The sequence below is a fragment of the Oryza glaberrima genome, chromosome 9 (assembly GCF_000147395.1).
Source record: "Oryza glaberrima chromosome 9, OglaRS2, whole genome shotgun sequence".
NCBI classification, from domain to species: domain Eukaryota; kingdom Viridiplantae; phylum Streptophyta; class Magnoliopsida; order Poales; family Poaceae; genus Oryza; species Oryza glaberrima.
In genome coordinates, this window is record NC_068334.1 from 11,956,499 (window position 1) to 11,979,438 (window position 22,940).

Here is a 22,940-nt window from a genome sequence, read left to right on the forward strand (position 1 = left end):
TTGTCAAACACAATTAAACAGTTAACGATGTCATCTGTTAAAAAGGGAGTACTTTTCTATCACTTATTATTCTCTTATAATTTATAATAAAAGAAAAAAATATATTCTCTTATAATTTATAATAAAAGAAAAAATAACAAAGGGAAATGTATATTCAATAATTTAAACAACCAACATTCAAGATGTATCATTAGAACATTATTAAACAAAACAAGGGGAAACATATGTCCAGCATGAACGATTCAAAATGGAGGCACCACGATCTGAAGTGTCATGTTATCCGGTAGGTCTGCCCCTGGATTATGCATTACAGTAGTTCCTCGTTCCATGTCATAAACATACAAACCCTTATCATTAGGTCTCACAAAATAAATGCAGTTTCTCTTCAATCCAACATCTTCTGCAGTGAGCGATGATCCAAAGCCAATACACTCAACCAAAAATGCCTTGTTACCAATTGTGTTAACTTTCACCCAAATTCTTCTAGATAAATCGAGTTTATGAACTTCAATCTGCACAACCTTCTGAGCACATACCACTGGATGTTTAAATGATAACATGAACAACTCTCCACAAGATTCTAACAAGCAATTAGTAAAAGTGGTGTACCAATAAATTGGATCTGATGCATCCTTAACTGGCGTAGTTGTAAATGTTGGATTTGGCAAGAACTCAAGTGTCACAATTGCCTTCTCCTTACTTAAATATGTGCAAAACCTCCCTCCAACTGCAGTGAGATCTTTCATTGTTAGAATGACGTTTCTACGGTTTTCATGAGTAGTGATCATACTTGACTGGTACTCATGCTTGAACCATGTGTGCCCTTGAGGATAGCAATACCAAAATGATGTGTTCCTACAATTTACCACTAGCACAACACAATTTGGATAAGTGGGTTTATGTGATAGCAAACAAACGACCTCATTATTTGTAAGGAAACTATCTTCATCCAAGGGTAGATTGATCCTTTGATCTGTGAAAGGACTCCATAAGAATGTTTCATGTGATTCAAGGTGTACCATAAGCAACCAGCCCTGTGGTGTTCTCCAGAATGAGTGGCAATTGAATATATCACCTCTTTTGCATAATAGTTCTTTTCTGGCTATACTGTAGAAGAATATGGTGACATCTTCCTCTTGGTCATCGGTGTCGTCACTTTCCTCTGTCCTAGCATCCTCATTGTTTTCATTATAATCTCCTTTACAAATGTCATTTGCCGCCTCTCCAAGTTTATCATCATCCTTATCGTTGTCACTAATATCCTCGTCAAATGAATTATCATCCTCGTGATCTAACTCTTCATCTTCATCTTCTATGGTGTAGTCTTCATCCTCGGAGTTGACCTCATCGTGTGTATCATCTAAGTTGTAATCAACAAATAGTAGCACCGGGGCAAACTTAGGATCAAGAAGAGTTGAATATTCTTGGCCTTTCTTATTGGTCTCCGTACTGTGAGCTAGCATGTTTTCTGTGACAATAGCATAAAAATTGAAAGGTTAGAGTGCTCATATTAACTAGAAGGTTGAATTTATATTCCAAAAGGTATTAAGAGTATTGTGTTACTGTTGTTTTTCTTTTCTCACAGGACCAACAAAGAAACAGTGGCCAGGTTTTATTAGGAAAGAAACGAAGATTTTACACACAATAAACACCAACGATATTGCTGAGCAAATTAAAGGACAAATAACCGAACACGGAAAAGGCCAAACAGATTACGTGAATATACACTAGCTACATCACTGTCCGAGAGAACATCAACAACAAATCACCCGCCACGTTTCTTTTTTTGTTTGTTTGTTTTTCTGAAAGTAGAAAAGACGGACATAATTATGTTTCCACAAATATGTCAAAGGCTCTCACGCTAAATAAGTACGAAGTAGCTAATCTCCTCGAAAAAAACTACAGTAGCTAATTCATTAATACTCCTATATGATATAATACGAAATTATAAAGTATAGTAGGTTATAGAGGTTTGGTGCCATGTACCTTCTTCACGCGTGTTAACTGCAGACTCGTACTTTGCTTGATCGATCGATCGCGTTGCCTCGCCGCCTTAGTCGCCTATATATCTATTCTATTTATTGGGAAGACTTCTGGTCGTGGTGGCGCGCTGCGAATCAGATTAGAACTCGAGTAAGCAATATGATATTTCCTTCTCCGATGCCAATTAGATTAGAACTCAAGTAAGCAATCTGATATTTCCTTCTTGAACTACATTTACGTTATAACGGACAGCCTAGACGGAATACGATAGGAAATAATGTGAAAGATCTGTTATAGATTTTGAACCGTGTGCGATCTTAACAAAGATGGATTAGATTACACCCGTATGAAATACGTACAAGAACATATAAGTCATGGCATAAGTATATATCTTGTTGAAATACACAAAACAAAATTAAATTCTGTAAAAAAAACTAGAAAAAGAATTTACATTCAAACATACTATGTAAGTCACACGGTAATTACAATTACAATGTAATTACCATATAATAACTATGTAACTTCTGCATTTGCCGCCATTGTTTTATGCTTCTCTATCTTCTCATGGAACCTAAGAGCATGGCCAAGAGAGGCCCAAAACTCTATCCCAAAATTCTGGTTTTGGGATTTGTAATCGGGCTTTGAGGTGTTGAGTATATATATTGCTCGCTTCAAAAGATGCCTTAAATTTCTCAAATGAAAAAGTGGGGGCCACCGGTTAATCCATCCACATAAATCTCGGTTGTTTCTCCCCTTCCCATCTGATCGCTCCTCTCCACGATCGTTCACGCCCCGCGATGAGCGCGCAGGAGGCCAATTGGGAGTGAGACTTCTTCCATACCTATGGAGAGCGATAAACCCGGTGAAGGGGATCCTGATTTTCGGTTTCATGTTTAGGGCCACCGTTCAATCTATTTTTTTCAACAAAATTCCTAAATATTTTGTGTCTATGTGTGAAACAAAGACGAGATTACTTCCTCCGTTTCACAATATAAGTCATTCTAGCATTTTCCACATTTATATTGGTGTTAATGAATCTAGACATATATATCTATCTAGATTCATTAACATTAATATGAATGTGGGAAATGCTAGAATGACTTACATTGTGAAACGGAGGAAGTAGTAGATATTTTTATTTAGAGGGATTAATTCACTAGGTAAAGTCCTAATTATACCCCTGAACTATTGAGTGAGTACGAAGTACCCCGAAAATCAGATATCTTTTACCCTCAACTATCAATACCGGATTGAACCCCCTCCTCAAAGCAGCTTTGCAAGTGGTTTCGGTACTACGTGGCAGTCTAGTCAGCAATTCTTTTATTAAAAACCAATGAGGCTCACCTGTCGGATCTCTCTCCTCTCTATCTCTTAATCTCTTTCCCCTCTCATACATTTCTTTCTCGCGCGCGTCAGATGCCGAAGAGGAGGTGCGCCAGCAACTACAAGTGTCTCGCGGTGGAGGCCGAGGACGAGCCGCGTGCCGGCGGCCGCAAGCGTCCTCGCGGCGGAGGCTGAGGATGAGGCCGAATGTCCTCGTGGCGAGCGGCGGCCGACGTCGGACTTGCACGAGAAGATGATGGTGGTGGGAGGGGGAGCGGCGGACGGCACCGGACTCGACTTGGAATGACACCCACACGAACACCCTATCACCAGCGCGTCCCACCACCGCGAGGCTCTGCTGCACTACCGCCATCTGCCCATCGCCACCCTCAGCTCCCCCTCCACCGCCCCGAGCCGCCTCCATCCCCGCTCCGTTGGCCTCCGTCCTCAGCTCCCCCCTCCACCGCCTCAAGCTGCCTCCACCCCATCCCAATCAGCCGTTGTCCTCGGCTCCTCCTCCACCGCCCCGAGCTGCCTCCGCCCCCATCCCCGCCCACCGCAATCCTCGGCTCCCCCTCCACTACCCCGAGCTGCCTCTGCTCCCACCCCCGCCAGCCGTTGTCCTCGGCTCCCCTCTCGGTGATAGAGAGAGATGGAGGTGAGGGGAGGGATGAGAGAGAGATAGAGAGGGGAGAGGAAAGGACAGAGAGGGTGGGAGACTGACAGGTGGGGCCCAGTGATTAAAAAAGAATTGCTGACTGAACTGTTATGTAGGATCAAAACCACTCCGATTCGAGTCAGGGGATAATTCGTCCGGTATTGATTGTTGAGGGTGAAAGATGTTTGGTTTTCGAGTCAGGAGCCGATTGGTCACAATTTGAGAGCTCTCTAGAGACGTCATGAAAGGCGACTGGAAAAAAAAAACACCACCTCTCCTAGTAATCCTAGATTAGCATAGCGTGAGTCGGTCGGTCGGTTCCTCCTGTTTTCAAGAAAGTGTCTTTACCATCGCTAGGGCTATGTCCCGTTTAGCCCGAGGTCGCTAGTGCAGTCTTCATGGCGGCCAGCCTTACAAATAATTGATCAGGTGGTGGTGGGTTTTAGAGTCAGTGGTCCAGTGGATCAGACTGCCTCAACTTCGAGGCTTGGTGTTGGCGGATCAACGAGGTGAGTGGTTATGTGTAGGGGTGAAAACGGTATGTGTATTTTCTGACCGCCCACCTGACTAAGGCTCACTGGAAGAATGTGGGAAAGAAAATGGTATACCTGTTACTATCTAAGTTTAAATCCGAATTCACAAAAAAAATATAGGTTAGGATACGAGGAGAGTTGTATCCGTCCGTTTGTCCCATATTATGAAACATATATAAAAATCTATTATAAATCAACCTACAAACATGATAAAAGATTGGTTAATCACTATTTTACGAGCTCACATGTAATTTTGTACATTTTTTTTCCTCAATATATCTCCTCTAGCACTTAATTATATTCTTATATTTAATATCTATAAATTAGAGATACAAATACATATATGTTACCCAATCCTATTTGGAGGAAATAATATGGGCTAGGATTCGAGATGGTTGATATGTTATCCAGCGTTACCCGTACCGGTTTCGAATTTGAAGAAAATTATGAGTTAGAATATGAGAATGCCACCGAACCCGTCCGTTTTCACCCCGAGAGATGCTCCGGTACAATATACTTGAAGTATTCTACTCCGAGTAGAATTAATCTGGACCGTTTATTTTAAAGGGCAGGTAAGTAATCTCCTAATATCCTGACGAGAGTGGTGGCCGTGACGTTCTGCGTGATGCTGGCGGCGCGCCACGGCGCGACGACCATGGCGGCGTTCCAGATCTGCGCCCAGGTCTGGCTCGCCACGTCGCTCCTCGCCGACGGCCTCACCGTCGCTAGCCATGTGAGCTAGCTAGCTACCTACCTACCTAGCTTAGCCTAAATTCCGATGATATATGCATAGCTGCTTAATTAACTTTGCTTAATTTGATCAATCAACCTCAGGCCTTGCTTGCCAGCGTGTTTGCAAAGAAGGATCACTACAAGGTGGCGGTGACCACCGCCCGCGTGCTGCAGCTCGCCGTCGTCCTCGGCGTCAGGCTGACGGCCTTCCTCGCCGCCGGCATGTGGTTCGGCGGCGGTGTTTTCACCAGCGACGCCGCCGTCATCAGCACCATCCACAAAGGCGTTCCGGTACGATGGTCATCGTAAGCAAGAACAGATTAATCTTTAGAGATTAGTAAACATTTTTCTCATGATCATATCTGACAATTGTCTCCAAATCGATTAGTTCGTCGCTGGCACGTAGACGATAAACACGCTGGCCTTCGTCTTCTACGGCGAATGGAGGGGAATGGCGTCGATTAGGATAGGATAGGGAGAGGGTGAACAGTTAGATAATGACAGATTACGATAATACCCCTACGCGAATTATTGTCTCTGAACAAATATAGCCCTCCACATTTCTACTCTAATAAAATCTGGTGGGAGTAGAACTAGATCTTAACCCTACGATTAAATACGATCAACGGCACGGATTAATTTTTACTCCAAGTAGAAAGCACCGGAGCGAGACTTTTTCACCCCTTGCAGGTGCTCTCTTCCGATAGATCTCGCATCAGCGATCCCTCCGCTCGTTGGCTTTGCTGGTGGGGAGATGCACATCTGCTCACACATTCGGCCGGCGGTCCAGGTGATCCAACAGGGCAGGAGCTTGATAGCGACGAATCTGCTATCTCATTGACGAACTTCGTCGATCGGTTGTGGGCACAGAGGCAGCGATTTGTGCCTTCGTCGTGGTGAAATCCTTCTGATTCAATACGCAGGCAAATGTTGGTGCCTTCGGCATAATGAGATCCTTCTTATTCAATGCCCGTGTTGATCTCCCTGGATTCTTTTTTTGAACTTCATCTCCCTGGATTCATGAAGCACCTGTTTGATCCAGATAATATTAGATACAGTGAATCGTCACCATGCTAGTGCTAGCGTGATTATGGGCTGCTGTTTTATGGGGGTTTCTTCTGTTACTATCGATTGCGGTGGTCAACAACTTAACATGTTGATTTTACCAGTGAAGTTTCAGCCACAAATGCGACTTTGGTCAGCAGGGATGAAGCTAGCGCTCCTCAGATTTAACGTAGAGCCATGGCAATTCTATATTGAGACCGATGAAGCTTATAAAAAAATCAACAATTCAACAATAATAAATCTCAAACTGTGCTTTACTCTGTGAAGGCAATCGAAGAGATCGCCAGTTTCTCAAGCGGCGTGCACGTTTGTAAAGGCCTCTCGATAGAATCATCGCGGCAACGCTGGTTTCGTCTATTACTACTGCACGATTGTATTTGGAAGATTATAACCATAACCCAGCTATCTTTACCTGGATGGCTTTATTTATGTCTTTATGTTGTACTCCCTCCATCCCAAAATACTTGTCGTTTTGAATTCTTGTTTATAATATTTAACTATTCGTCTTACAAAAAAATATTATAAAATTATTATTTATTTTGTTTGTAACTTGCTTTATTATCAAAAGTATTTTAACTATTGACTTACTCCTTCTGTTTCACAATATAAGATTTTATAATATTTCCCTCATACATATAGATGTTAATAAATTTAAACACATGCATATGTCTAGATTCATTAACATCTAAATGAATGTGGACAATGCTAGAAAGTCTTACATTGTAAAACTAAAGTGGAGAAAGTATCTTTTTTATATTTTTCCTAATTATTTTTAACTAAAACGAATGGTCAAACTTTACCAGCAAAACATCAAAACGACATATAATTTGAGGAGGTAACATCAGTTAAGACAATGTACTGTGCATATTTATATTTCCCTAAACTCTTATTTATAACGTACAAATTAAGTTATTTTTTTAAAAAAAAAAAGAACGCGGGAATGGGGCAATATCACGCGGGGAGAAGCAAGGTACGTCCCAATCGGGGGCAGACTTCGCGCGTGCGTTCCGAATTTTTTTCATTTTTAGATTTTTTTTAAATATTTACAGAAATAATCTATCGGCCAAAAAAAATTGCAAAAATAGACCCTGCCGCCCACCTCTGGAGCGGCAAGCTGACGTGGCAAACGGGGGAGGGACGGGCGGTGACGGAGGGAGGGTTTTTGCAGTAAAGCCCTTGCCGCCCTCTGTTCGGGCGGCAAGGGGCCCGAATGCAAAAAAGCCAGTCAGGGCCGGCCATTTTGCAGGCGGCCCCTTGCCGCCCTCTGGACGGGCGGCAGGCCTCGCTGCCTATAAAAAGCCTGCCGCCCAGCCCCTAGCCCTCATTCCTCCCCCTTAAATCCAGTGAAAAAAAAACAAGAAGAAAGGGGAGGAGAAGAGAAGAAGGGGCGAAGCCCTGCCGGATTCAGACGCCGATTTCAGGTAATATTCATAGATCCTATATGTGACTATTGAGTTAAATAGTGTGTATTTTTTAAAACTTTGTTTGAATAAATGCATTATATTTTTAGGGTTTTAGTTGTACTAATCTAGAAGTGCGTATTGTAGATATCGGTAACTACGTAGATCTGCTAGTTTGAAATCAATACTTTACGTTGCATTGGCATACACAAGAAGATATTACGTTGTAGATGTTTATTGCATGAAAGAGTAATATGATCTAGTTATTTCGTTGACAGATATGTCGAACAAACAAATATTCCAAGTTTACCATGGCCCAGGAAACATCCGTTACGGGCCAACTGGGTAGATCTGTCAGATTTTATTGTATCAGAAAGGGGAATTGATAGACCGGCTGAGAGGAGTGTACCTTTTATAAAAGGATGGTTAATGAGGGGCTTGAGAGTTGATCCACAGACAAGTGACAAAACAATCAATGTTATAGTAAGTTGGGCAACTGAGGGTTTTTATTGGGAACTAATGCCAGTTCAAAACTCTCGAGTGTGGAGATGGTATGTGGAAAATGCATTGCAACATGGGTGGCCTCTAGCTATGGTTCCGTTTGTTCACCCGAAGGATCCATGTGTGCAGATGAACATGGATGATGGTGAGGGACCAAGTGCTGAAGTAAATAAGACTTCTGTGGAGGAGGTCAACACACGAGAGGACGGGGGTGTAGTAGCTCCAGTGGGCATTCAACCAGGTGGAGTGGCCGACGAGGGGGAGACTGTCGGTGCCATTGTGGATGAAATGGAGAGGGAGGATTCTGACAACGAGCGTGTAGAGGAAGGTGATTCGTCGGATGATGAGACGGATATTAATCCAGCAGAATGGGCTAGTGAGGATTTTTCTGGGCTGGTCGTCTCTGAAGAGGATAGTGTGAGATGGGAGTACAAAGAAAATGAGGTTATTCAGGGAGCGATTTATAGTAGAGCAGAAGATATGAAGGAGGCGGTAAAACATTTTGCAGTGTGACTTCATAGAGAGTTTTGGGTTGCCAAGTCCAACCGGTCGCAATATGAAGTTCGGTGTGTTAAGGAAAAAGATGGTTGTCCCTGGAGAGTGCACGCGTATAAGGGGAAATGGAAGGATTATTGGACAGTGTCAGTCGTTACCAAGCATATATGTTTTCTACCTGGTGTTCAGAAATACCACAGGAACATTACATATGCATTTGTTGCATCTGAGATGTATGCGCATGTCATCGATAATCTCACATATGAACCAAGGTCAATAATCCGAGACATCGAAGAGACATACAAGTATACTATTAGCTATGCCAAGGCCTGGAGGGCTAAACAGAAAATAATAGAGACGAGATTTGGAACTTACAAAGCCTCGTATGACAATTTGCCACGCCTGCTTGGTGTTATCGAGGAAAGAAACCCTGGGAGCTCTTACGAAGTGAAGAAATTCCCCTCAATTGAACATCCTGACAAGAGTGTGCTGCAAAGGGCGTTCTTAGCTCTACATGCATGCAAGATGGCATTCGTGAACTGTCATCCTGTTCTCTGCATTGATGGGATCGGGGCCAAATACTAACAGCAATAGGGGTAGATGGGAACAATCAGGTATTGCCCTTGGCATTTGCTTTTGTTGAGAGTGAAAATACCGACAGCTGGTACTGGTTCCTGAAATTGGTTAAAACAAAAGTTGTTGGTATGAGGCCAAATGTGTGCCTGATACATGATAGGCACACAGGCATTCTGCGAGCGATAGAAGAGTTGCAGTTTGGGAGTATGGAACGAGGATACCCTGGTGAGTTGGAAGATGTACAGAGCAGGTGGTGCATGCGTCATATGGGAGCTAATTTCTTCAAGCAATTCAAGAACAAGAAGCTCATGAACATGTTTAAGAGGCTATGCAATCAGAACCAGGAGAAAAAATTCAATGAGCTTTGGAAGAGATTAGATGAGTTGACAGCCAAATGCAGTGATCAGCGTGCAGCGGCTCCATCGACCACCGATGCTGACTCTCCTCAAGCTCTTGGACCTCTCCTAACAAATAGTCCAACATTGGTTAGAAGAACTGGATTGGAGATTCGGAAATTTTCTCAGTGGATTCTGCATGAACCAAAAGAGAAATGGGCCAAGGCATATGACACAGGTGGTGCTAGATATGGAATAATGACAACAAATTTGGCAGAAGTTTACAACTGGGTGATGCGTGGCATAGTGGAGTTCATTTTACATGGGACATGCAGGTATTTTAGGGATCGGTTCCAGGCAGTTCTTCCCTCTATGCCGAACAACAGCATTTTGTTTGGAACTTTCATGCAGAAAAAGCTAGAGGAGTTGCGTAAAAAGGCCATGAAACATCGAGCTCTAGTGCAAGGTACCCAATAGCACAGGTTTGAGATACTATGTCAAGATAAGGCAGGCAGGGGTATCTACCGCAAGAGAGTGAAGCAGGAGTGTGTTCTCAAAGCCGACGGCACATGTCATTGCTCTTGAGCAAAGCCGAAGCTGCTCCACAGTCCATGCACCCATGTCATTGCTGCCGCAGCGGAGTGTGGCATACCAGATGCAGTATATGTTTCACAGTACTTCAGTAAGCAAGCAATATATCATACATGGAGCGGCGAGATTTATGGGTTCGGCATAGCTGGGGAGTTCACAGAGACTAACGATGAAGTACTCAATATTCCTAACCCATCGAAGCTCCGAGGCAAGGCTGGAAGGAGGAAGACTCGTCGCATCCGCAACGATATGGACGAGTCGGAGGCTGGCAGGGTGAAGCGTTGCAGCAAATGTGATGAACGTGGACACACCTACAAGCATTGTCCTAAAGACAAGGAGAAACCAAGTGCGGCGGAGGCAGGACTATCAGGATCAGCAGCAGATGGAGCTCACCCTACGGGTGAAGGCACTACCTCCACTCGACCACGTCCTAGGCGTCGTCGTGCCACGTCTGGCTACTTGGCGTAGTTCTTATGTTCTATGTTGGCATGTGGCTTTGCTTGTAATTTGTTTCGAACTTATCGATGTGTTTATGTTTCGTCGTGAAATGTCAAACTTCGGCATGTCATGTCTTTAGGTCTCGTGATGTAACGTCAGACTAAGGCACCTAGTGTCTCTCTTTCTTTCTATCTGGGCAGCTGAGAGGATTGCGATCGGCCGCCCTGAGGTGGACCAGCACGCGTACGAGGAGTCACTGTATGCGGAGCGACCAGAGGTCGACTACCCTATGATGGGTACTCTGTGGTGACGTCGTCAAGTACGTTGCATCGATCTTCTCGTATTGTTAAGTTAATTGCTAAGTTCATTGTACATCACATCGATCATCTCGTATTGCAGCGCCGATGGGCTCACGTCCAGGTTAGGCGGTCGTATCCTAAGTTTGTTATGGAGTTCGACCGCCTTCTGCCGACTGACGTCGTGTGGGAGCCCTACAGTGCCGCGGCTACCCAGGCTCGCGCGCCGTTGGGTCTGTCCACACTCTACACCAGGGACCAGGCGTATTGGATGACTACGGTTCCGATGGTCTTCGACATCTGCGTTGAGCCTCACGCCCCTTTCCGCGTGATGCGGCAGTTCGGCTTCCGTCAGCCCTTTCCAGTACCGTTTCCGACGACCGTCCCAGCTGCTGTTCACCGGTAAGATCTTTCACTACGCTTTGAGTTGTTGCATTAAAATCTACCTGTCCATAATAATTTGAAACATCTGTCGATTCACACTAATATGACACATTAATTCGCAAGTACTCGTGCAAGGGTCAGCAGTCAGCTTGCGACCGGCCCACCAAGTTGGCGACTTTTGTTGAGGACTGGTTGCTCGCAACCGAGGAGGTCGTGGACCACGAGGGAGAGCCACACACTGAGGAGGCGTACCAGGCCTACCTACGCTGGTACCAGCCACGCACCCGTACTAGGGTCACCTTCGCTCCCTTGTAGCAGCAGCCCCACGTTGCGAGCACTAGAGACCTCTACGCCAAGCACCGCGACCAGGACTTCGCTCGTGCTGTGAGTACCATGCATCGCACTATTCCTTTATGTTTTCATGTCTTTCTCTTCGTCAAATTTTACGAATATGTACGAAAAAATTAACCATGCAGGTCGACGACATCAACCGGGTCGTCGTTGACGGTTCAACGACGATCCAACGTTTAGGAGCGGGGATTCCGGTACCCGTAGAGGAGCACCTGACGACGTACACGCGGATGGTGGAGTCGATGCGCTCGATTCTCCGAGTGCTCACCTGTCGTGCAGACGATGTTGCTCGGGCAGACGCAACTGTACAGCGGCCACTCGTACCGACTGGTCCCCGTCTAGCTGCGCACGTTCCTAGGCCGACTCCCCCTCCGCACGGAGGTAAGTATTTTTAAGGATTTTTCTGTACATGCCTCGCACATATATGTGAGCCGTTTCACTTGCCGATTGCTTCAGGGTTTCGTGCACCATTCAGCACCCCGCCTTCCTCGGCTAGGCCTTCTGTTGTGCCCCCCACAGGTACTTAAAAAAACAACATTACTTCGACAATCAATTTTCATGCATTTTATGTCTTAGCTTACAAGGGTCCCGTTGTCGATGTGTAGGTTTCGCCCATTTCGCTATGACGAAGGCCGTCCACTTCTCCCAGGCTGCAGGGTCAGCGTCTCAGGCAGCTGCGTCGACCTCGCACTCAGCGCAGTTCTGGCAGTACACCGGGACTTCGTCACAGGCAGCCGGCACGTCGAGTCAGGGTCCACCACTGGACCATCCTAGGACCTCGTCGGACCGCTTGCTGCCTTCCACCTTGCTCTTCGACATCACTGACTTCGACTTCGCTTCAGGCTCGACAAAGGATGTCATCGGCCCCTCACAGCTGGGAGGCGCACCGCCGGTGCAGACGCAGGACCAGGCGCAGGCCACTCCATCGCCAGACACTCGTGCTACCCGTGATGTGCCACCGGATCGTTTCACCTACTCCCAGGACCACGTGCGAGCATAGGCCCAGAGGACCAAGCATGGTCGCGGCGCGGAGCAGGGCCAGTAGAGCAGTCTTCTATTTGTTTACTTGCTTCACTTTCCAGTACTGTATGCTTGTGTAATGACTACGTGTTGTAATATGTGCACGATACCTTTCAGCGCATGCACGACTACTTTCTGCCGCACCGATGCAGCCTCCTTTATTCGCGTGCGATACGAGTATTTGCCCGCCATTTTCCGCATACGACCAATGTAACTTTCGGCGCCGATCAGGCATGTAACTTTCGGCACCAATCAGGCGTACCCACCATGCCCCGCCACGTTCACATGTCAGGGATATCACTCGATTTTTTGCGCCTATATAAGTCGCCTTAACGAGTGAGGCCTCACAATCTTTTAGAACTCAGTCACATTCAGTACTCTCTTCCCCACTTGCTTCATTACAAATCCTACCGGCTTTCGTCAATGGCTAGACGTCGGGGTGTTGAGGATCCGAACTGGCGTAGCGATCCTTGTGTATACCTACTACCACCTTGGTGCTAGCGTCCTCTCTGCCTATGCGGTGATCGATGCCAACTAATGGCTTCGAGGAATCCTGATATTCGAGGAAGGCGCTTTTTTAGGTGCCCTAACTATGACCGTGAGGTATTTTATTATCTGTATATGCTTATTCATTCCGTATGGGCAATCGCTTTATTCTTCGTAACACTACTCTATTCGGCAGACCCGCACTACGGCTTGCGCATACATCGAGTGGGTCGATACAGAAAATCCCGTTCTCGACCTAACCACTTGTTTACAAGAAGGTCGCTGGTATTTTGCATCCGAAAGTACTGAGCAATACTTACAGAGAAAAGCGGCTTATGAACGACAATGTCGTGAACAACAGAGCGACTGGCGGGTGCTAACTATGGCACTCCCTCCATGGGAAGCCCGTCCAAGATGCAGGTGTGGTGATCGTTGTCAGGTTCTTCATTCCATAAAGCCTACAACATTGGGTCGAAGGTTCTTTGTTTTTCCAAATATTCTTGACGACGATTTCATGGTAAGAATATTTTGATTACATGAATCCTTATTTTCTCACAACATTTACTAACTTTGCTCGCTTTACATCTATTCTTTCCTCCTAGGAACCACCAAGGAGATGTCAATACAGAGAATGGATAGACACCAGAAGGGTTCTAACTCCACCTAGTCGTGTTGTGCAGCTTGAACTACCAGAGCAATACAGGGTTACTAAAGCGCGTTTTGAGAGAGGAGAGGGATCCTCACGTAGGGGTTAGCTATTATCGGACAACTTGGCATATTGAAATTTCTACTGTCATGCTTCCTTGTCCCATTACTACATCGTCGTTGTGTTCAACTATTGCACTACCTCCCTCCTAGTTCGAATCTAATATCATCTATGTAACCGCAATGAAAATAGTTGTATCATGTTCAAATTGTACTACTATTTCTTCATGTTATATAATTCTCCTTGTTTAAGTCCATATAATGTTTCTACGACCGAAACTGCGATAGGCCTATTAATTATCCGAGTACTAATACGTCGAATAAGTTACAAAATAATACCTTACTTAACATATGAAATTGCGAAACAACCAACTTCAATACATTTGTATAACAATATTAACAAGTTTTACCAATAAATACTTCTTTATTTATTATTAACATAACATAGAAAAATCGTTTGGGCTCAACCTCTTTATGGGCAGCAAAAATTGCAATTAGCCCCTTGTCGCCCTCTGTATGGGCGGCAAGGGGGTAATTGCAATTTTGGCCGACCCGCCGTCTGCCACGTCAGCTTGCCGCCCACCACTGGGGCGGCAGGGTCTATTTTTGCAATTTTTTTTGGCCGATAGATTATTTCTGTAAATATTAAAAAAATCTAAAAATGAAAAAAATTCCGTGCGTTCCAACTACTTGGGCCAGAACCAAACGCTAACCCACAGTCGAATTAGCCCAACTTTAATAGGCCAATACGCTAGCTCGGGAAGGGGTCGAAAAGTCCAATTTGACCAAAAAGCGTAACGACACCGGCCCACAGTCGAAGTGGCCCAGTTGGGCAACGCAGCCCAGATTAACAACGCCACCCCTACCAGAGCACGCGCTGCCTAGCCCCAAGTCCCCCAACCCTCGCCGCCGCCGCCGCCGCCTCCCCGTCGGGAAGGATGACCCTGTCCATGAAGCCGCGGAAGGTGCTGGTGCGGAAGGCGATGAAAGACCGAAAGAAGAAGAAGGGCCCCACCAAGCCCACCCCATGGAAGTGCCCCCTCTGCCGCGAGCTCTTCCTCGGGGTGCGCGAGGGTAACCGCCACTTCGAGGAGTGCGAGGCGGCGACCAAGGCCGCGCGCGCCGCCGACCAGAGGAAGATGGACGTGGAACGCGCGCGCCAAGCGGAGCTCGTGGGATCCAAAAAGGCCGCCCAACCGGAGGAAGGTAAAGTCTCGTTTTCGTTCGCGTTATTTGCATCGCAATGCATGGATGAATGAATGAATTAGACTTTCTGGAGAACAATCCCGCAATGCATGGATGGATGAATGAATTAGACTTTAAGGAGAACAATCTGATAAATTAACGAACTGAACCCGCGTAGTTTTCAGGCTATGAAAACTTTGCTGCGAAATTCAAACGAATGTTCCCCAACATAGATAGGAATTCCATGCAGACATTTTTGACAAATATTAGCATGCTGGGTGTATAAAATATATACTGCACTGAGCAATTCTTAAAAATCACTCTTTTCAAGACCTTACATAGTTGGACGGACCTGGACCTGCTGCAAAGAATTACTAGTGGGTTATATCTGCTGATTTGTTTTAGAACCCATACATTTACCTTTCCGTAGTACCTGGCAAGCTTGTGCAACACAAATTTGCAAACCTTCTCATCGAATTTGACTTGCAAATAAGCCTTTCGTGCCACATATCTACAGAAACACAATTTTCTTCATGAGACTTATTTTTATTATCAACATAATGTGGCATACACTATACTCTAATGGCTCAAGAAATCGTTAAAGACCATGCAAGAGTATCAGAGCAACTTTACATATTGCCATTACTGTGCAAATGGAAAAAGTACCATTGCTTAAAATGCTGAAAATATCTGTGCATTGTGATATAAAAATCAATTAAAAGTACAAAGGCACTCACTATTAGAGTTCAATATTTTATCTCCAAGATTCAGTCTCAATGCACTTCACAATGGTATTGCACTCCCAAACACTTTGCGTTGTTGAGGAAGGAAGATAATTTAGTAACTCTTTCAATTATTAGAAGCATTAATCAGTTACCATAAGAGGACAAATTGGACCGCGTCGTTTTCAGGCTATGTAGAGTTATTCAAACGAATGAGCAATTATGCTATTTCCTTTAGTTTCCCAACATGGATAGTTTTGACAAATATTTACATGTTGGGTATATGGAATGGATACTGCACTGAGCAATTCCTAAAAATCTCTCTTAAGACCTTACACTTTTGGACGCACCTGGACCTGCTGCAAACAATTGTTAATGGGCTATTTCTGCTGATTTATTTTAGAACCCCATGCATTTTATTAAGTATACATAACTAGATACATATCACATGAGTTATTCCCAAGGGAGAGTCAACTGCACGTGAAGGCAGTTTTGCAAAGAGGCCCCTTGAACAGCCAGTACAACTGCCGCTGTTAGATTTTGCTGTTAGAATTTGTGTTTCTTTGCAGTTCAAATCTAGTTTCAGCTGCTGTGTACTGGTTAGAATGTTAGATTCAGGCTGGTTTCAGCTTCTGTGTACTGGCTGGTTTCTGATGGTTTATGTAAATTATATCACCATATATCTCTTTAAAAACACATATGCAGCTAAAAGACCTAAAATATCAAGAGAAATAAATAACAGTCCCAATAATTACAGAGTATATGTAGTTTTTGTGCTTTTAACTTTTGATAGATTATAAAATAATATTATGAAACACCATTTGGATATTAAAGTTGACTATATTCTTTAGAAAAAAAAAAGACAATTAATTTGTAGATTCCAATTAACTAGGTACCAAAACGAGAATAAAATATGTAATCAAACCTGTCTCATGCATCCTATATGCATGCACATATTAGTTCTATGTATATATCCATGTATTAAACAGGTGAATCTATTATTTTCATTTATTAGATTAGATCTATTAAAGTAATTAATCTCTCTCTCCTAATTTCCCACGTATTTGCAGGAGAAAAATAAATATGTACTGTTCTTCCAGAAAAACGCATATGTATGTATATATGCATGTATAAGAGACTACTACTTGCCAAAAAAACACATAGACGTATTTGGATCTAGAAAAAAAACTATTAACAATTTCCTCCTAACCCTTAAATTAGAACTAAAACGTTGTTATGTTTGTATATATGTACATATGATCAGTCTACCCCTCTAATGTGACTCATTTCATCGCATTTATTTCTTAGGGTAGTTCACTAGGATATATCTATATTTTAAGAGTTCAAAGGCGGACTGACTATACTTCATACGACATAAAACTAATGTTAAAACATTCAGATTTCATATATTACAATTAAAAACAGATCGCTAAGGCTACAACCAAACAAAACACAACATAATTTACTAATATGATGCTGCAAACTTTTAAAAAATAACTTGTTTAAAATAAAATGCAATTCTTCAGCCAATAGTGAACCAGACGTTATAATAGTGCTTCACACTGGTCTTGAGGGCACGGCTATGTCGATATGGGACCCATGTATCAAAGCATAAGAGAAGAAAACCTTCGTGGCTAAGGTCGGCTTCACCCGTTAGAGGAGCATTTATATCTAATTTTTAATGATTTTCTCCCATGAATTGGTAGAAGCGATACATTAAAATATTTTTATATATACTGATTACTGAAACACAAATGAAACATGAACACTTTGGTTTGAAGTGAAGATGAACTTTTTTTACAGTATTATTGATGTATTAGGGTTTTTTTTGGTATGGATGCAATTCCTTCTATTAAAAAGGCACCCAGCTTTCAAGACAAAATAATAAATAGTGGTGATAGTCGTGTTTACATATCACAGGACAAAAAACCGGGACAATTAATTTCTTATTGAATATGAGAGATATTATTATCATTTGGTATATCAAAACATGTGGTCTAAATTTTTCTTTGTATTTAATTATAAGGTAATCTACGATTGTTATAGTGAATATGGTGCAATAGGATTTCTTTAGCATTATTTTAATAAATAATAAATATGAGGTTCTTATACTTAGTATGGACTTCTTTTAGCAATCTTTTATAATAAATAATCTGTGCATTTGCGTGGGCTTCCTTTCCAGTTTTAAGTTATAGTCACCCCCACATATTTCCAGTAATAAAAGTTACATACATAAATAAGATTCCCGCGCAAAAGCATGGGCTACCTTCCTGGATAACTAACTATATCTATAAGTTTTGAACTTATAATACTTCTGAAATTTTGAACTTCTGTAAATTGAAGCGAATTTTGAACTTCTGTAAATTGAAGCGGTGACTAATTATATCAATTATATCTTATCTGCAGGTATTTGAGAGAGAGTCATAAAGATGTAGAAAACTCTAGAATCAAGTTAGCGAAGGAACTATCAACTAAGTCTGGTTCTATGACTTTTGACTTTGATGTTATGGTGTGATTGGGATTTGTAATATCATGCAGTACCACACATTTATCACAGTTACGCCGTAACCTTCTGAGTTTTATACCAGTCACCGCAATATCGTGAAAACCCTGGGTGTGATGTTATATACTCCTTTGATATCTCGCTACATGTTTTTTCCAAACCTATTTAAGCAATACTAAATTCCTAATTATGTTGCTTTGGTTATAAGCGTGGTCTTAAAAATACAATGTTGACCACTAATGTCAATCATAGCATGTTTATTTGATCGATCTGAAAAACTTATAGCTCCTAACCGAACTTACACATGGGAATTTTTTGTATATACGTAATTTAAGTAGATAAACCGAACTGAAATACCTATGTTCAAAGGTTTAGAGCTTTATCTAACACATACCTAATATGATATTAAGGATAAGAGCAGATGGCTTTGATATAGAGAGAACGTCATAACAATCAGCACACCTGCACATCAGAAGATAGTTTAGTGTGAAGTGCAGTGGAAAATAGCTCAAACAAAATCAACCCGCACAGAATCATGTGTAATTTTAAAATACAAGGACAAATCAATTAAGCATCCAATTGTGGCGTACCTTTACTATTTCATTAACTTATTAAAATGCTGAAGGCCAGAAATGCCAATATGGAACAATATAAACCCCTCACCAGCCACCAGACTAATGAGTACCCCTTTAGCCCCAGGGAAATAATAGGGGAATCCACAATACGTTACAACATCTTCAACCTTTGAAGCACATCGATTCAGGGGAATTACATCACATATGAGCATGGCAAGAAAGCCATGCTAAATTTAACAAAATATTTTTGTTATTACAATTTCCACATGTTGCTGAAGATGAATTGGCTAAAGCTATGTAACATGACGTGATTCAATCACTTATAAAATGCACGTTAGGATGGCATATGGGTACTTATTAGCATGCTAGCCTCCTAAGATCCCAGTCTTTCTTTTATGCTCTTAAGTGGAACAAAAAGACATATTGGTTCAATATAAGACCATTAGGCTTATAAGACTACTACTATACATATAATAGTGAAGTGACCCATTTTAAAAATTAGGTATATTCAAATACGATACATTTGTATCATGACTACATCAGCAAGAAATAGACAAACTATATTTGCACATAAAAATATTTTTAAGAAAAAATATAAAAACAAAAATAACTAGATTAAATTTTAGAAAACCACAGGTTTTGAGGCACGTGTAACACAAAACCTCAGATATTACGATTTGTTTCAAGGAAACCCAGGTTTTGAGGTATAGCATTTCAAGAAACCCCATGTTTATATCACATACTGATAATTCTATTATTATATATAATATTTTTAGTATATGTTTGCATTGGTATGCTCAAAATACATAACCATCCCGTGTACTTCATATTTTTCCTTACTTTTGCATTGTACGATTGAATAAACACAACCATACTAATAATGACATATTAACCGGTTTACTTATATAGATAAACATTAATCATATTACCATAATAATGCTTGTAAAAATGAGGCAAACATGCATATATATGCTCACTAATATCTCGTTATTTTTTTGCAATTAATATGCATAAATATATTAGACAAATAACAATATAAGCTTAAACATGAGATTTCGTGGAACATTTTTCCCCAAAACCTAGGGTTCTTCATCACAAATTGTAATGCATGATGTTTTGTGTTATAAGTGTCGCAAAACCTGGGGTTTTTTGAAATTTACTCAAATAACTACATTTTTGGCTATCATAGAAGATCCAATGGACCCGTATTGCATTGCGTTGGATGCACCGTCACCAAGATCTTGTTTCATAGGAACAAACAAAAAAACCGTCACCAAGATCTTGTTTCATAGGAACAAACAAAAAAATAGAACGATATTTTTCATTGAGACCACCTTCCCCAAGACAAAAGAGAGAACTAGGAAATGCTAGACTGTACGTGCTACAATCGTGTTCTGCCATCTCTAATCGCTAAGTAGTACGTAAGAAATGAAAGTATATATGCCCAGTTTTATAGGATACCGATGAAAATCTGCAGGTTAACTGAATGTAAGGATTTGGTCGTAAGGGCCTAGGCTACCAAATCATGACCTAACACAGAACATGAAAAACAAATAGCTTGACAGAACAGATTAAAAAAACAAAATGCCAATAAAGGAACAAAACGGCGGCAGTCAAATGCAGAGAACAAGAAAATAATTTGTGACAAATGAAGCCTATCCTCAAAACAATAGATTCCACAGTAGACCCAAACAGAGTGTCACCCATTACCATTAGTGTAGTCGATAAATTTTCTTCTGAGGAAGATGAGAAAAATACATATATATTGTAATAATAAACACGTAGAAAACTTGAGCACAACGCCTCCTGCCATGGCTGATAACATGGATAGCCAGATGAAAGGGAGAACATCATCTCGTCGAACCCAAATCTGCACATAAACAAAATAATAATAATTTACCGGATATGAAAGGAAAAGAAAAGCCAAACTAGTTGAAACATAAACTAAGGATAAACTTGAAGGGTCAAGTGACTTTTTCAGAGTAAAAGAACTATACTGTGAAACGTATGACCCTGCGACTTGTTGAGTAGGAGTACATTGCCAAATACTGGAACTGAATCTCCCTTCTACGGTTAGCTCGGCAGAGAGGGGTAGACCGGGCGGGTAGTCCAGATGGCTTAGATCTAGTCTTCTCCGTTAAACTCATCACCGCAATACCATCGCCGGGAGCCGATTTGCGGCGTGGTGCGGCGGATGCAACCGCCGGCAACGGTGCCAGCCGAAGCCCCTGGCACCGTCTCGCCTATAGGGAGCTGAGCCAGCCACCGATTTCAACAGATCTGTCATAAACTAACACCGATTAGAACAGATCTGTCATAAAAAATCATTCATCTGGCGGAAAGAGACTAACCATCCTGATAATATCCTTGGCCGTGAGACCGAGTCAGCGCCGATAGTCCGGCAAACTTCCGTCTACGGCCAAGTCCCAAGTCGATCTGGCTCCGGACGGATCATCTAGCCCGGGGTATGGATCATCCATGGATGGACGGCGACAAACGCGCGCGGCCACCGACGCACCGGCGCCGGCCGCCGAGCCCATGTAGACGGCTGAGAGTTGACCGGCGCTCAGGACTGCCACCGGCACGCACAGGCGCCAAGGAACCCTCAAACCAGACGCTCGCCGGAGGGCTTACAAGCGCGGAGTCGACGTGCAGGTTTCGTCGGGCGGGCGAGCGGGCGGCGGCGGCGGTGAGGCGCGGCTAGGGCTCGCGGAGTCGCGAGAAGAGCACGGCGGCGGCTAGGAGTTGGAGATAGGGTTGGGGATGGGGAACTGGGGATTCCGCGTCTATCGTTTCTTGACCTCGCCTCGCGTCGCGTCGAGTATGGACGGTAAAAAACGTAAAACTGCAGGTCATTGGAACATGGGCCACGAGTGGACTCCTTTTTCGGGAAGCGTCACGTACCTTTCGGCTGTCAGATGGCCCAGGCCCAATTAGATTCTCTTTTTCAAAGCAACTGTAGTGTTCCGCTTTTTCTTTTTTGTTTTTGATAGTAATGTTCCGCTTTTTCAACGTGCTTAGCTTTGTCGCATCGTCATCCGGCGAGTCCACGTACAGGAAATTAAAATTTCCGCCGTCCTCGTCCCCGTCACGCTCTACGCCGCGCTCGCCGGTGCCGGCCTGACAATCTCACAATCCTCTCGAGCCAACGTACGGCGTGCTGGTTTATGACTAGGAGTGGACAGAAAAAATCCAAATCGAAAGACTGAGACCGAGAAATTCAATCATCAATTCGGCTCTCCTCTCCTCCCAGGTCCAACCGAAGGAGGGAGAGGGGATGGCGGCGGCTCCCCTACCCTACCCTCCCAGATCTAGCCGAAAGAGAGAGGGAGGAGGGTGGCAGCGGCTCCCCTCCCTTCCCCTAATAGATCCAGCCGAAGGAGGGAGGGGGGAGGGTGGTGGCGGCAGGCAGCAGCAGCGCTGGGACGGCGGCGACGGCGAGACTACGACGACGATGACGGCGGTTGTTGATGGTACTCGTCGACCTCGCCATACCTGCACGCCGGTTGCCATCTACAATTTGTTGATTTGTTGCTTTCAATTTGTATATTGTGGATTTCTTGTAGATGAACTTGGGAATCTATAATATATGAATTTGTATTGTGGATGAAATGGTTGATTGTGTGCATAAGCTTGAGAAATCTGTCTAAGATTTGGATCCAATCCCAGAATTTTTTGAGTTTGAAGCTGGGATTTGGATCCTTTTTTTCTTTTTCTTTTTTTTGTTTGGGAAAAAGGGTTTTCACTAGCGGGCCTCTTAGGCTAACGCATGTGATAATTAATCAGATCTTCGCTAGTGGTGCCTCTAAAGGGACCGCCAAACCAAAATCCTTTTTCTCTAGCGGGCGTGTTGTGCTAGTGAAAATCATTATCACTGGCCTTTGGTTACAAGCGGCTGGCAAAACCGCTAGCGAAAAACCAATTTTGGTCGCCAGGAAAAATGCTTTTCATAGTAGTGCTAGCTCCTGGTCGGACGCCGGCCAGGTCCGGGTACACTGAACACGATGGTGGCGATGCACCACGTAAAGTGGTAGTGAGGGAACATGCCATACGCGCGTTGGTCATACGGTCTGGTTGGCCGTG

At 43.3% G+C, this 22,940-nt stretch overlaps 1 protein-coding gene and 1 long non-coding RNA gene across 2 annotated transcripts; both read right to left on the minus strand.

The window, feature by feature from the left end:
* Positions 1-242: 242 nt before the first annotated feature.
* On the minus strand, positions 243-1,463 carry LOC127783739 (uncharacterized). The gene has a single exon (XM_052310914.1). The coding sequence runs from the start codon at positions 1,461-1,463 to the stop codon at positions 243-245; it is 1,221 nt and encodes a 406-aa protein (XP_052166874.1).
* Positions 1,464-15,325: 13,862 nt separating this feature from the next.
* On the minus strand, positions 15,326-21,678 carry LOC127784477 (uncharacterized). Its single transcript, XR_008019490.1, has 4 exons — positions 21,209-21,678; positions 20,855-21,137; positions 18,677-20,727; positions 15,326-15,568 (listed from the first exon to the last, which is right to left on the minus strand). It is a non-coding gene; the product is annotated as an uncharacterized LOC127784477 (long non-coding RNA).
* Positions 21,679-22,940: the final 1,262 nt, after the last annotated feature.

Bases quoted from the DNA above. Each gene is read 5' to 3' on its own strand.
- LOC127783739 (XM_052310914.1), bottom strand. From the start codon at position 1,463: ATGCTAGCTCACAGTACGGAGACCAATAAGAAAGGCCAAGAATATTCA.